Below are 14,433 nucleotides of genomic sequence, written 5' to 3'. Positions count from 1 at the left end.
TATCCTCATGGGGATCTGGGCCCTCCTCAGAACCAGCTTTAGCTGGTCTGGATAGGACTTGGGCATCCAGTCTCCAACAAACTTCATCACAGCACCATCTTTCCTCCCTTTTCTCTTCTGGGTAGGTATTTGGGGGGTGAGGTACAACTGCCTTCTACCAGCTGGAAACTTGTCTTCTTATAAGACAAGACTCTTAATGGACAGAATGGTCGTTTCTTCCAGTTGCCAAGGAAAAAAGTGTTCCTCTTCCTACGGCCTGATGTGTTTCCCTTTTTCCACTGGTTGCCAGGAGGCTCGGAGCTAGGCTGCCATCTCTGCTGGGGTAACCATTTCTTCCTTGTATACTTCCAGCCATCCCCTCCAAATGCAGTGTTGTTTAAAAACTTGGATGGTATCTAGTTAAAGTTCTTAACTAGGTACTTGCATCTAGGAAGCCTACCATAAATAGGAGCTATTATCCTGTCTTATTTATGTTTTCTCATTTTCCCTCTATTTGTAACCATCTGGTTACATGTTTCATTGGAGGTGTTCCTTAGGTGCCTTTTGGGAGTAGACAATAAAGAAATTGGATTCAAAGTTCTCTGCCTTATATTCCCTACCACAGTTATCACCGTCTCTACTTAGAAAACAAAGTCAGAAGCAGCTTAAGATGGACTTTTATTTCTTCTTAAAAAAAAAAAATAAATAAGTGAATACATTGGCTTGAATGTTCTTCCCCTTCTCTTACTCTCCCCCTTCAAAAAAAACAACCACTGTGAGAATCCTTAAGATGGAAAGGCAGAGAGTGGGTCACCGGGACCCACACTGGAGGGAAAGGACACTCCACACAGGAGGGGTCAGAGAAGGACTCTGCGGGTGCGCGTGGCTTATATGCGCTGTTGTGAAGGTAGTTCTTCTTCAGCAGAGGCTGGACATTTCCAGCTCTCCTCGGAGCCCTCACAGCTCAGTCTTCACCTTGTGCATCAAATCCTTTTGGTCAATCTTGTCTAGGTCCTGGTACCAGCGGTTGAAAGCCAGCAGTGCCACATTCTTGGCTGCCACAGCCGTCACCTCCACGGAGCTGGCCGCCCACTCCAGGGCATTGAGGTGGAAGAGCTGGTCATGCAGTGTGAACCGTGGGAGGGGGGTGTGGGGGCTATGGACGGGGTGGGCCTGCCACTCGGCCGTCTGGACTGAGTAATAGGAGCGAAAGAGGGTCTTCAGCTGGGACCGGAGGAGGGGCTGGGGGGACTGGACTCGCCAAACAGCGGCCTCCTGAGGCTGCTTCCGCCGGAAGCTGGCCGAGATGTTGACGGGACAGATGTTGTCCAGGGCACAGAAGAAGCTGGGGAAATCTGTGGTAAGGATATTGGCAAAGGGGAAAAGCTTGGGGTCGGGGAAGCCAAAGTAGGAAGAGTTGAGGTAGCCATGGACCAAGGAGACGATGGTGGGCTGGAAAGAGCCCTGGACGACATCGATGGGTGGGTCGAATCCTTCAAAGGCGATGGTGCTGCTGTTGTCCAGGTGCAGGGGGGTGGCGATGACCACTATGTCATAGTTGTCAGAGCCCGTGCCCGCCTCATCCTCATACCTGACCCGATACAAGGGTTTCCCCTCTGGACAAGAGAGAAGAGAACACAAAATCAACTTCTTTCTTGGCTGCTACCCGCTTATCTGCCGTCCGGGGCCCAGCACCGAGGGGCAAGACCCTGGGTGCAGCCATGCCGTCCAGCTGCTGTGTCAGTTTTCCCATGCTGGTATGGTGGCAGGGCGAGCCCTGGACCGGAATCAGGAAACCCAAGCTCTTTCTCTGGCTGTGGCGCTGACTAGCTAGGGAGCGTGGGCAAGGCTGTGGCCCAGAGTCCTCGGTGGTCAAATGAATGGGGCTAGATGAGTGCAAGCCTCTGCTTTCTGCTCTGACATTTGAATCAGGACAACAGTGCCCTCTGGTGTCGCCTGGCAGTGCAGGGACCTGCACCCCAGCAGAGGAGTTTTAGGGATAGAGAAGGAGGAAGTGTTCATTGTGTAGGAAGGGAGTGGTCACGGCCCCTGCTCTGTCTACTTACCCGTTGGCTGCAGGGTCACAGTGGTCACTGTGGCGTGGATCACGTTGGCTTTGGTGAGCTTCAGCAGACCAGAACAAACCAGCTTGTTGCCTCCCTCCACAGACCACAGGCTACCTTGGGCCCCGGCTAGAGACATGGCTCCTGGGCAAAGGGGGAGGGAGGGCGACCAGTGGCTTCTCAGCCTCTAGGCAGTGGGGCTGCAGAGGCCAGTACCATCCTACCCAGGCCTCTGTCCCAGGCCAAGACTCCTCCCAACCCCCACAGGGAGAGACAATACGCAGAAATAAATACAATAGAATTCACAATCTTGTAAAGTAAAAACATTATGCTCAGTGCAAGAGCCGCTATAGAAGACCACAGATTGTATGATTCTATTTAAATAGACTGCCCACAATGGGCAAATCCAAAGAAACACAGAGCAGATTTGTGGTTGCCTAGGGCTGGAAGGCTAGGGGATGTTGGGGGAACTGATGGCTATAGGGATGAGTTTTGAGGGCAGTGAAAATGTTCTCAAATTGATTGTGGTGATGGAGACACAGGTGTATGTGTGTGCACGCTCAGTCATGTCTGGCTCTTTGTGACCCTGTGGACCATAGCACACCAGGCTCCTCTGTCCATGGGATTTTTTTCCAGCAAGAATTCTAGAGTGGGTTGCCATTTCCTCCTCCAGGGGGTATTCCCGACCCAGGGATTGAACCCATTGCTCCTGCATTAGCAGGTGAATTCTTTATTGCTGTGTCACTAGGGAAGCCAGATGTAGACACAACTCTTGAGTGTTCTGAAAGCCATTGACTCCTACATTTTAAAGGCGTGCACTGCATGATACATGAATTATATCTCAAAGGATACCTACAAGATGCTGGGAGAGTGAGCAGGGTCATCTCACTGAGGGGACACTGCTGCTGCTACTGCTGCTAAGTCGCTTCAGTCGTGTCTGACTCTGTGTGACCCCATAGACGGCAGCCCATTAGGCTCCCCTGTCCCTGGGATTTTCCAGGCAAGAACACTGGAGTGGGTTTCCATTTCTTTCTCCAGTGCATGAAAGTGAAAAGTGAAAGTGAAGTCACTCAGTTATGTCCGACTCTGTGCGACCCCATGGACTGCAGCCTACCAGGCTCCTCCACCCATGGGATTTCCCAGGCAAGAGTACTGGAGTGGGGTGCCATTGCCTTCTCCAGAGGGGACACTAGGCAGGACCAGAAGGCTGGGAAGGAGCTAGCAGTGGCCAGAGGAAGAGTACCCTGGGTATGTGGGAGGCACTTGTTAATTATAAACCCTTTCATTCATTTATTTAGCAAAAATGGTCTGAGTGCCTATGATGGTCAGCACTGTTGTAAGGATATCTCAGTAAACAAAGGGGAAAGATTCCCATTGGGAAGCCTGCATTCTAGTGGGAGGAGATAAAATAAGTCAATTCAATAGCCTGGCAGGGCAAGGGGACTGGGACTCCTGGGGGTGGGAGAGGTTAGGCAGCTTTGATGAAAAGGCAACATCTTCACAGAGACATGGGAAGCAAGAGTTTACTATGACTGCGTCTCCAGGAAGATTCTTCCAGGCAGAGGGATGGCCACACAAAAGCCTCAAAGTGGGAGTGTACCTGGGACGCTGGAGACACGGCAAGGAGATCAGAGTGGCTGGTCTGGGGTGTGTGAGTGGTGAGATGGTGAGGCCTAGACCACACAGGGGCCTGCAGACCACTGGAAGGACTTTGGATTTTCCTTGAAGGAAAGTAGGAGCCATTATAGTCTTACACGCAGGCCTGTCAGGAGCTGTCTTTTGTTTTAAAAGGATCATCTGGGTGATGTGTTGAGCTTGGAGGGGCCAGGGAGTGGGCAGAGGGTGGGGGACCTGGTAGAAGACTTGTAGCAATCCTGGTGAAAGATGCTAGTGCTTAGACCAAGGAAGAGGCATTGCTAGGAAGCAGTCAGATTCTAGGTATACATGGAAGGTAAAGCAGATGGGATTTCCTGACATATGACACAAAGGGTATGAAAGAAAGCAATGATTCAAGGTTTTGGCTGGAGCAACCGAAAGGAGTAATTACCAGCCAACCTACAGGGAGGCTGGGAGGGGCAGGCTTGAGGGGAAAGATCAGAAGCTCAGGTTTGGATGCACTGAGTCTGAGACGCCCATTAGCCCTTCCAGTGTGGACACAAGGGTGATGGCTGACACATGAGCTTGCAGTTCTGGAGACAGGTCTGGGCTAGAGGTCATGTTTGGGAGTCAGGTGGGTAGAACTGAAGCCCCAAGACTGGCTGAGCTCACCAAGGAAGGCTGAGTAGTTGAGAGCAGAGGAGGACAGAGGACTGAGCCTGGGCCTTCCATGTTGGAAGGCAGGAGAGGAGGTCAAGGCCCAGAATAGTCACCACACCTTGGGGAAGATGTGCCTTGATGCCTTTCTTGGGCAGATCTGTATCCTATGCTGGGAGATGGTGGGTGATATATGTGCCTGCCCACCCCAGTAATGAGCTAGGAAGATGCAGTGCCCTAATAAGTGGATAGCCAGGGGCCCAGAGGCCTTAGTGGGGCAGATTATGAAACCAATCCAAACAGGAGTGGCAGAAACACCCCGGACCTGAGATCTGAGCTTCCCTTTTGCTGTGAAGTGAGGTGAACACCATCTCCTGCCAACTGAGAGGGCGGATGCCAGAATCAAAGGGTGTTGGGGTGATGTCATGTACTGAGTTGGGTAAATGTAAGGTTATTACAGGGAGGGCTGGGGAAGGGCAGGTGGGCAGGCTGAGGGCTGGAGGCTCACCGGCAAAGGCGGGCATCGCTGCTGACTGGCCATAGCTGGCCCGCAGGACGGCGGAGACTACGTCATCGATAAAGCGCTGGGTGACGCCCACCTGGAGCAGGGACTCAGCCACGGAGCGCTGGGTCATGTTGACGAAGGCGGATTCTCCCAGCGAGTAGAGCAGTTCCTCCACACCCGAGAAGGCATAACCATGGGCCTGGTACTTATAGATCCTGGGAGACATGTGGACTCAGAGCCCTTGTGCAGAAAGGCCTTTCTGCTGACCACCTGCCGCTGGGTCACTGCACCTTGGGGCCCACCCCTCCTCTCCATGTAGGGGTGGGAGAGGAAGCTTGTTATATTACCTTGGCCTATTTGCTGGCTATGGTGGGCCTGTCCCACCTGGAGGGACAGCCCAGAGGGAAGGGGAAACACTTTGGATCCCACCAGAACCTGGCTTCACATGGTGTTCCTCTGAATGACAGTCATATCACCTCTCAAGCCGCTCCCCGATGAGGTTGCAGTCCTCTTCTTTCTCAGCTGGGACTGCCAAGCAGTGGTCCATGCTCGCCCCCACTGTCATATCCCCTCTCCAGCAACAACAGCTCTTCCCTGGCTTCTAGGACCACACTGGACCCCATGGCAGCTGCTTTATGCAAAAGTTGTCACCCTCTCTGCTAGCTTGGCCTGTCTTCCCCTGTGGCTTGGTCCAACGAGGCTCCCACTCACCCCCTCGCTAATGTCTTCTTCCCCCACGACTCCCCACCTTGAGGACTAGCATTTGCCTGGAGCCATCGGCTGATGAACTTTTGGATAGTGGCCTTTGGAATACTGCTTCTGCTCGGGCTGTTCTGTAAATGTGCTGGGTTTGGTTGTTGACAAGAAGCCCAAATGGAGGTGTCCAGAAAGCAGTTAGAAACTGCTTAGGTAGTGGGTCTGGAACTTAAGGGGAAACTGGGGCTCACAGGTAGAGGCTGTCTCCCACAAAAGGGAGAACTTGGTGCTGGGGGGTTGGATAAAATTGACAAGGGAGAAAAGTATAAGAAAGAGGAAAGAGAAGTGAAGAACTAACTTTGGGGATACCTGGAGAGTACAAGGAAGAAGTGCCATAAAAAGCATAGTTACAGGAGTGGAAAGAGCAGAGAAGTGCCAGAAACCAGGAAGGAGGCCTGGAGGCCATGAACAAGTGTCTGATCCTGAAGTCTCTGCACCTAGGCCAGGAAACAGGGAGAACCTTTGAAAGGACTGACTGTCGGGGAGAGCTGGGACCAGCCTGGTGAGTGAGTGGACTATGAGGGGTGGACAGAGTGACAACAGGATACTTATCCTTATTTGGAGTTGACGGGGAGGGGGCTGGGACATAAGGGGGAGACAACTGGCAAAGAAAGATGTTTGTTCTAGATAGGCCTGGAGGACAGAAGAGTTTGTAAATGGTGGTCCACAGGTTGCTTGTGGCCTGCAGATATGTCTTATTTGCCTTGTAAGATGAACTGGTTGCACACATTGAAAAACTAATCTCACATACAATTGGATTTCCAATTTCTTCTGAAAAACTGGAATTTGCCCTGTGAGGCTGGCATTCCCAGGTGCCCACAAGTGGTTTGAGCAGAGAGCTAGCTGCCCATTCTGATGGGGCTTGGCTCTTCAGGACCCCTCACTCCTTATCCTTCCCTTTCACTAAACTGCTTCACTTATTCATACCCCAGGTAGGCCCTTGAAGGTGGCTGAGTTTGCAACCCATGCTTTTTTTTGGCCAGAGCACAAGGGATGTGGGATTTTTAGTTCCCTGACCAGAGATCAAACCCATGACCCTTGCACTAGAAACACAGAGTCTTAACCACTGGACCACGGGAAGTCCTGCAACCCACGCTTTTATTTACCAGTTTAGCCGAAGGAAAGAGGATGCCAGCGTGACAACACGAGAGACAAGTACTGCTGCACTAAAGTAAGTCCCTTCCTGATGCTGGGGGTGTGCTCAGAACCTGGGTGGAATTCTCACACCCAGTGAGTACCTTTTCCATTTTGACAATGTACAGTCAAGTTGGTTCCTTCTGCATCTCTTTTCCTCTCTCCCTCTGGAAGGCCCTCCCCAAGGCTCTGCCCAGCCCTACCTCATGAACTTCTCCATGACCTCCTCCACCCACATCTGCAGTCTCAGGAAGCTGATGCCGTAGTGCCACCAGAGGCGGAAGAGGTTCAGCAGGTACCAGTCTGTCTCCTCCAGCACGAAGTTCTCCCCATTGAAGATGGCGCTCCTGCCTCCCACCTCGCGCCGGTGCCGCAGCCCTGAGGAGACAAGGAAGAGGCCCTTAGGTCGCCTACAGAGGCCCCCTGAACCCCAGGGAAACCTAGCAATGCCGGAAGCTTAAATTCAGGGCCATCCTGAAGGATGGTGCCACTAAAGGGAGGTGCCACTAAAGCACCACTATGTTTGGTGCTTGTTCAACAACAGTAAACAGTGTGCTGGGGAGATGTTGGCCCGGCTAGTCAACAAAGAAATGAAAATTAAGCTCATATTCCGTTTTATATGTTTTTCTAACAGGGATCCACTCAGCCATGAGTGAGGGAGATTCAGTCGTCATCCTGGATTGTCTAGAGGCTGAGCGCCATGGCACTTGCTCTGGGATGGCGGCCCCGGGCACCAAGGCCACAAGGAAGAAATCACAGCTCCTGACAACCAGCTGCACTCTACAGCTGAGAGAGCACCGGAGCTTCGGATCGCACTTCATCCTCTCACAGTCTTGGGAGAGGCAGAATAAGAGTCAGTACCCCCCCGGTAAAGACGGATGGATGGAAGGTGCGGCTTAGAGATTATAGGGACTGCCCTAAGTCATGAGTTTTTCTTTCTTTCCCTTCCATTCCTGTCCCTAAACCACAAAGTTCCCCTACCCAGAGGCAACCAGTAAGTATATTCCTTCAGCATCCTTCTAGAGATATTTTGTGCCAACACTTCTAAATGTGTACACATCTGTGAGCTGTCTCTCCCTCCACCCACCCCCATATACTATTAATATACACAGTGGCCCGCACCTTACTGACGTGTGCATCTTATGAGAATGTTCTATACCTGGGCATATAGGACTTGGCTACTGAATAGTCTGCTGTGTGCTTAAACAATATTTAGTCTCAGATCCTAGTGGATGGGCAGGTAGGATATTTTCAACTTTTTACTATTACAAACAGTGCTGTAATGAGTAACCTTGTACGTCTGCTGCTCTGTACATCTGTGAGCACACTTATGGGATCACTTCAGAGAGGTGGAATTTCTGCATCCAGTGGTATATATTTGTGGTTTTGACAGATGCTGCTGGGGTTGAATCTCAGCTCTCTTCACTTATTAGCTGTAGGGCCTTAGCCCTTTCCTTGGGAGGAGATACAGCACCCGTCTTGCAGGCTGGTAGGAGGATTAGAGGTAATGTCTATGTGTGACCCAGAAGGATGCCAGGTGCTTGGCAAGCACACAGCATGTGGAAGCCATTGTGATTATAGATTATTGAGAAGCAGTAAACTGATGGGGAAAGAAACTAGTCTGGGGGTGGGGCTGTCAAACCTGAATTCTAATCCGGGCTCTGCAACTAACTCACTGTGTAACCTCAGGCATGTTCCTTCCCCTCTCTGGTCTCAGCTGCTCCATCTGTAAAATGAGGAGATTGGGCTACATGACCTTCTGGCCTTGACCATCAGGGTCACCTGGGAAGGGCCCGAGGGCTGCCGCCAGCCCCAGGATGGTGCACTCACCCAGCTGCTTGACGAAACCCTGCATGTGGAGGCTCAGGGAGTGAAAGGAGGCGGCGCCACTCTCATAGTGCTGCTTGTTGACGGAGATGGTGGCTAGGCGGCCACCCACGGTCCCCTTCTCGAACACATCGATCTGCACCCGGGGGCCAAAGTGCTGTTGGAGGAAGTGGGCCACAGCAGAGCCCCCGATTCCAGCTCCAACCACAGCTGTCATCAGGCCCAGGAGGCAGGCATGGGGAGAGACAGAGCAGGGGCATGAGACTGAGGGTCACTCCTTCTCAGTCTCCTGGGTCAGTGGTTTCCCAGGTACTTGCATCTCATAGGCTTCTAACATCTCAAAAAGGAAATCTGTAGACTAGTGCTTAGTAAAATGTTAGCTGCTCAGTCACTTCCGACTCTTTGAACTGTAGCCTGCTAGGCTCCTCCATCCATGGAATTTGCCAGGCAGTAAAGCTATCAATAAACAGCAAAGTACAACCTGCAAACTACCACCTACTATAACCCTTATTTTATAAAGAAAAAGACAAGTTAGCAGCAAAGGGGCAGGGAAGAATCTCAAAATTTATTTAAGGGAATAAATCTAGCTTTATACAAACTCATTGAAAGCCAAAGTGAAAGTCACTCAGTCGTGTCTGACTCTTTGCAACCCCATGGACTGTATGTAGCCTGCCTGGCTGCTCTGTCCATGGAATTCTCCAGGCCAGAATACTGTTCCCTTTTCTAGGGGATCTTCCCAACCCAGGGATCGAACCTAGGTCTCTCACATTGCAGGCAGATTCTTTACCATCTGAGACACCAGGGATATTTTACTATGAATTGGTGAATACCTGGTCACTGCCAGGTAATTAGGTTAGATTAGTATTAGGAATCCACTCCTTAATCCAAGGGTTGGCAAACTACAGCCTGAGAGCCAAATCAAGACAGATTTCTGTTTTTGCAAGCTGAAGCTTTATTGGAACGGAACTATGCCCTTTCTTTAGCTTATTGGGTGTGGCTCTTTCATGCCAGGCAGAGTTGAGTAAAGTTGGAACAGAGGCTGTAAGCACAGCCTAAAATATTTACTCTCTGGTCTTTAACTTAAGAAGTCAGCCAACCCGTGGTCTATTGCAACTTCTCACCTGACACTTAAGTCATTTCCACATCCATGTTTGCCAAGCCTGGAATTCACCCTGTGACAGATAACTCGTCACCATATAGGGCACTCTATTCCACTTTGGACTCTTGTTATAGTTTCAGCTTTTTGACATCTTTTGGGGTCTTACCTACTGTCTTTACTTCTCCTTCTTTCCTTAGTTAGTTGCAAACTTAGTTCATATACCATCAATATTCTGATCCAAGTCACTGAGAAAAGCGTGTTACTGGTCAGGGCTCTGAGGTGCTGCTAGGAACCACTGACCAAACAGATAGCAATCATTACACAGCACTGAGAGGATAGTGAAGCAGCTGTGAAGTTACTGAGCTGGACAGCCATGCTACCCACAATTTTTGCCCACCAGGTATCTAAGACACAGCTTTCCTCTCACCTGACAGTCTAGTAACCTATCAAAGAGGAGATTTGTCCTAACTAGACCCATGTTGGGCTTTCCAGGTGGTGCAGTAGTCAAGAATTTGCCTGCCAATGTAGGACGTACAAGAGACATAGGTTCGATCCTTGGATCAGGAAGATCCCCTGGAGGAGGAAATGGCAAAACCCACTCCAGTATTCTTGCGTGGATAATTCCATGGACAGAGGAGCCTGGTGGGCTACAGTTCATGGGGTTGAAAAGAATTAGATATGACTGAGCACGTGCACACGCACACACACACACGCATACCCCTGTTGGACCCTAAGACTACTAACTCTTGTCAAGAAGGCAAAACTACAAGGTTCTTTATGATCTGGTCTCCATTTACTTTTTCCATGTCCTGCCTCAGCCTTGCAACACTCCACCTTCTTGTCTGCCTCAATTTCTTTTTTTGGCCATACCATGCAGCATATGGCTCTTAATTCCTTGACTGGGGATAGAACTTGTGCCCCCTGTAGTGGAAGCACAGAGTCTCAACCACTGGACGGCCAGGTTAGCCCCCTGCCTCAGCTTCTTTTGCTCTGGAACAGAGACTTCGCCCTGTCATGCCTGTGCCTTTGCCCACGTTGTTCCCTTTGTAAGAAATGCTCTGTCATCCTTTGTCTTGCTGACCTCTGTGGCCCTTATATGTCATTCTTAGCTGGCTGGCCTGACTTCCAAAGACAACTGTCCCTCCTGCATATTCCCACAGCATACTCTCCTACCCTGGCCTGGTTCATGGGACACTACTCAAATGATCTGTCAAGATCTGAGGGCAGGTCCCTATGTCCCCAGATTCTGGCAGGCAGTAGAGCTCACTATTGCATTTTGAAAGAACAAATTACTTCTTTATTCTCAGTGTTTACAAAGCTGGTTCCAAGGATACCCTTTAACCTTTTAAACCAAGTGCTTCCCACCCTTTCCATTTTTGACAAAGCCCCGAATTACCCATTTTTTTTTCCCCTCAGAGAAATTGCTATCACAAGACCTGGAAGCTGCCTCAAGGCTATAGGGAAGTAGAAGACCTCATCTCACTAAGAACTGGCTCCTTCAACACCAGTGACATGACACCTGCTCTCTAGTCTGTGGTAAGATTTGCTGGACATAGAATGAATGAAACAGAGAGGGCCCTGTAGCAATGTAGATCGGGATCCTGGAGGACAGTGGGTTTTACCAGTGAGCAGAAGCCCATTCTCTACAGAAAGAACAGCATAAGCAGGGGCCGGGTGGAATTATGGGGGAATTTAAAGGGTCTGATGCCACACTGAGGTGTTCAGATTTGATCATAAAGCGGCCTGAGGGTTACGACATCTTAACAGGAAGCTCCTCATTCCCATTGTAGGTAGAGTCCAAGCCACCGAGGACGCACAGAGGCTCTTATCAGAGCAGTGAGGAAAATTAAAGTTGCAGGAAGCTTGGCACTGCCAAATCTTTTGCCTTGATGATGCCTGGGGTGAGGTGGGTAGGGCCAGCTGGAATGAGGCAGGCAGCAAGTTCTGCGTTGGCAGAAATGGTTGAGCTGTGAGGAGGTCCTGCCCTTTCCTCAGTGGTCACTGGGAAATGCCATGCTCTGCTGCCCTTTCTCAAGAGATGTGGGAGCCCTGCACATCAAGACCTTGCCTGCCTCATTCTTCCCCATCCTTCAAAGCCTGGCTCCAAATCCATCTCCTTCATCAGGCCTTCTCTATCTACTCCAGCTCTCAGGATTCTCTCTCCTCTGAAAACCCTAAATGTTCAGTCCTAAATTGATTTCTGGCACGCTTCAGCCTGTCTTAATCCTTTATGGCCTGAGCTGGGGTTCGGTAATGCAGACCTTAGCACTGCACTGGCCCCATTATGTCTGTGGCACTCCCATGGGGCAGCCCTCCCTCCCAGTGAGAGTCACTTCTCTCCCACACCAGAAACCCAGCATCTCTGTCTACAGGAATCTGATATATGAGGGACTTGAAAATCTTTGATTCATGTTGAGTTAAAATGACAAATGTTAAGAGGAAAAAAGTATAAACAAACATGGAATGTAAGTCAGTTATATACATGATGAAGTATTTAGCAGTATGTCCTGATGTCTGCAATTTATTTTGAAAAGCATTAAAATGTAAGATGGATTAATGGACATGTGATAGGTCTGTGATAAAGCAAATATAGTAGCAGTTTCTTAACAGCAGAATCTAGGTGCTGGGTAAAGAGATGATCAATGTGTAAGTCTTTCAATTTTGGTCTAGGTTTGAAAATTTTCAACATAAAATGTTGAAAAAAAAAAAAGCAAATAAGAAGACTGCTGTGAAAAATTCCTCACTTTGTCATTCAGCAAATCTGTCCCCAGAGGACTTACATGGGTTCTGTCTCTCCTAGAACTGTCTCCTACCCTCCATGAGGTTTTTGGCTTAGATGTTGCTTCCAGGAAGCCCTCCCAGAGCCCACAAAGACGGCCGAGTGCCCTTCCTCTACATTCACAGTCTTTCTCAGCCTCAGCACTAACTTCCTTGTATTGTACAGTCTCTCCTCCTCCGGACAGGAACTATGGACCTGTGCCTACTACACAGACAACCCTCAATAAACCTGTGTGAATGACATCATCCAGACAGACCAGAGTCCTGGGGGAATCTGGCAAAGAGCCAGGTCGAGGGCAGATGCTCAATGCCCCTGAACCTTTTGGTGAGATCAGTGACCAGTCCTGCCCCAAGGCTCTTTTCTGCCCCAGGTAGCCCTGGACACAGGCCCACGCCTCCCTCCCCATCAGCACCTTGCCTACTGCGGTCCCCTTCCTCGCCCCGTCGCAGTACCTCGGCTCTTCTCCACCCAGCTCCTCTCCCGAGGACTCCTCCCTCGTCCAGCTACCTTCCCCTTCCCCCATCCAGCTGCTCCCGGCTGACAACCCTTTTCCCGCGCAGCCCTCCCCAGATCTGCACCCCACCCAGTCCTTCCCGCACCGATTTTACTGGGCCGGGCATCGCCTGTAGCGGCGGCAGCGAGGAGCGCGGCCAGCGCGGCGAGGAGCCGGGCAGCGTGGGCCATGGCGGGCAGCGATGGGGGCAGCACGCCGGGGATCGAGCACTGGCGGGTTGGCGCTGGGCGCCCCGCCCCGCCCCAGCGCCCAGCAGGCTGTTCCGCCTTCCAGCCTCGCTGGTCACAGTTTCTTATTGGACAAGCGGCAGTCCCTCTTCGGCACGAGGCCCTCATTAGCCGCATCTCTCTGGGGGCAGGCTCTGTCATTGGCAACTTCTCCGTCCCGCCTCCTGGATGCGGTTTCCTCATTGGCTGGCTTGTCTTGCTCCGGCGCAGGTGTGCGCGCTTTGGGTACTCAGCATCAGGACCCGGGCCCAGCTCCGGGGAGATTGATGACAGAGGAAGAACTGAAGCTTTGACGATCTCCGTTCAAATCCAACCTCTGAGCGTTAGTAGCTCTGTAACGTGCCTTCTCCGTGTCTCATTCAGTCCTCCTGCTCTACCTTTCTAGGTGGTTGTGACAATCACGTGAAATAAGGCATGTGAAATCACTCGGCAGTGTCTGCACGTGCTGGAGATTGCTGACCAGCCCTGCAGCCAGGATGGCAAGGCGCTACTCGCTTCAGCATCTGAAACAAAGCCAGGTGCTTCCAGGCTGCTGTTAGGTGCCACGTGCCTTTGAGGCTTTCACACACCGTTTGTGTCTCTGCCTTCTACTTAAAAAACAAAAGGTAAGAGTTTCGTCCACTCTTAGAGGGGAGAGGAAAGGTAGAAAGGAAGAGATAAGCTCCATTTTTCACCCTCTAAGGAAACAAAAGCAGCTTCACTGTGGCTAGTTTACTACACTATAAAGGACAGATTTCCTCTCACAGAAAATAAAATTGGGGATGAGTTTCAAAATAAAATAAGGAAAACTCATGTGTATTCAGTCAGATTATGGCTAAGAATAGAAATAGAAAGGACTCTGAGAAGAGTAAAAGGTCATAGAGCTGAGATTACAGCCAACTTTGTGAGTCTTAACATGGCCAAACTGGATTATTAGTAAAATGGTAGATGAATAAATATGCATTTCTCATAAAAAAAAAAAACCCCAAAACACTTTTGGGCAATATTTGTGTTAAAATGCAAAACCAGACTCAAGATACTCTTTTAAATTACTATGTTTTCTTTTTGGCCTCACTCTGTGGCATGTAATCTGCATTTCAACTTGTGCCCCCTGCATTGGGAGCAGCCTTAACCACTGGAATGCCAGGGAAGTTCCTTCCTTAATCATCTTTTAAAAACAAGTATTCATTGATCACTTTGTGCCATGTTCTCTTATATGCTAACAGTATGATCCATGCAGTATTTTTTTATAGGGTAAAATCATATTAAAACTCAACAGAGGATGAGATGGCTGGATGGCATCACTGACTCGATGGAT

General features: G+C 50.2%; 1 protein-coding gene across 1 annotated transcript; it reads right to left on the bottom strand.

Annotated features, from left to right (window-relative positions):
* Positions 1 to 640: 640 nt before the first annotated feature.
* PCYOX1L (prenylcysteine oxidase 1 like) lies at positions 641 to 13,181 on the bottom strand. Its single transcript, XM_069592390.1, has 6 exons — positions 12,995 to 13,181; positions 8,521 to 8,727; positions 6,894 to 7,068; positions 4,804 to 5,015; positions 2,046 to 2,186; positions 641 to 1,595 (listed from the first exon to the last, which is right to left on the bottom strand). Exons 1-6 carry the CDS (start codon positions 13,077 to 13,079, stop codon positions 937 to 939), a joined length of 1,479 nt encoding a protein of 492 aa, XP_069448491.1. The 5' UTR covers positions 13,080 to 13,181; the 3' UTR covers positions 641 to 936.
* Between the last annotated feature and the right edge of the window lie 1,252 nt (positions 13,182 to 14,433).

The sequence above is a fragment of the Ovis canadensis genome, chromosome 5, assembly GCF_042477335.2.
Source record: "Ovis canadensis isolate MfBH-ARS-UI-01 breed Bighorn chromosome 5, ARS-UI_OviCan_v2, whole genome shotgun sequence".
Taxonomy (NCBI): Eukaryota; Metazoa; Chordata; class Mammalia; order Artiodactyla; family Bovidae; genus Ovis; species Ovis canadensis.
The sequence above is the reverse complement of the archived record's forward strand: the minus strand, read 5'-3'. Positions and strand labels throughout refer to the sequence as shown.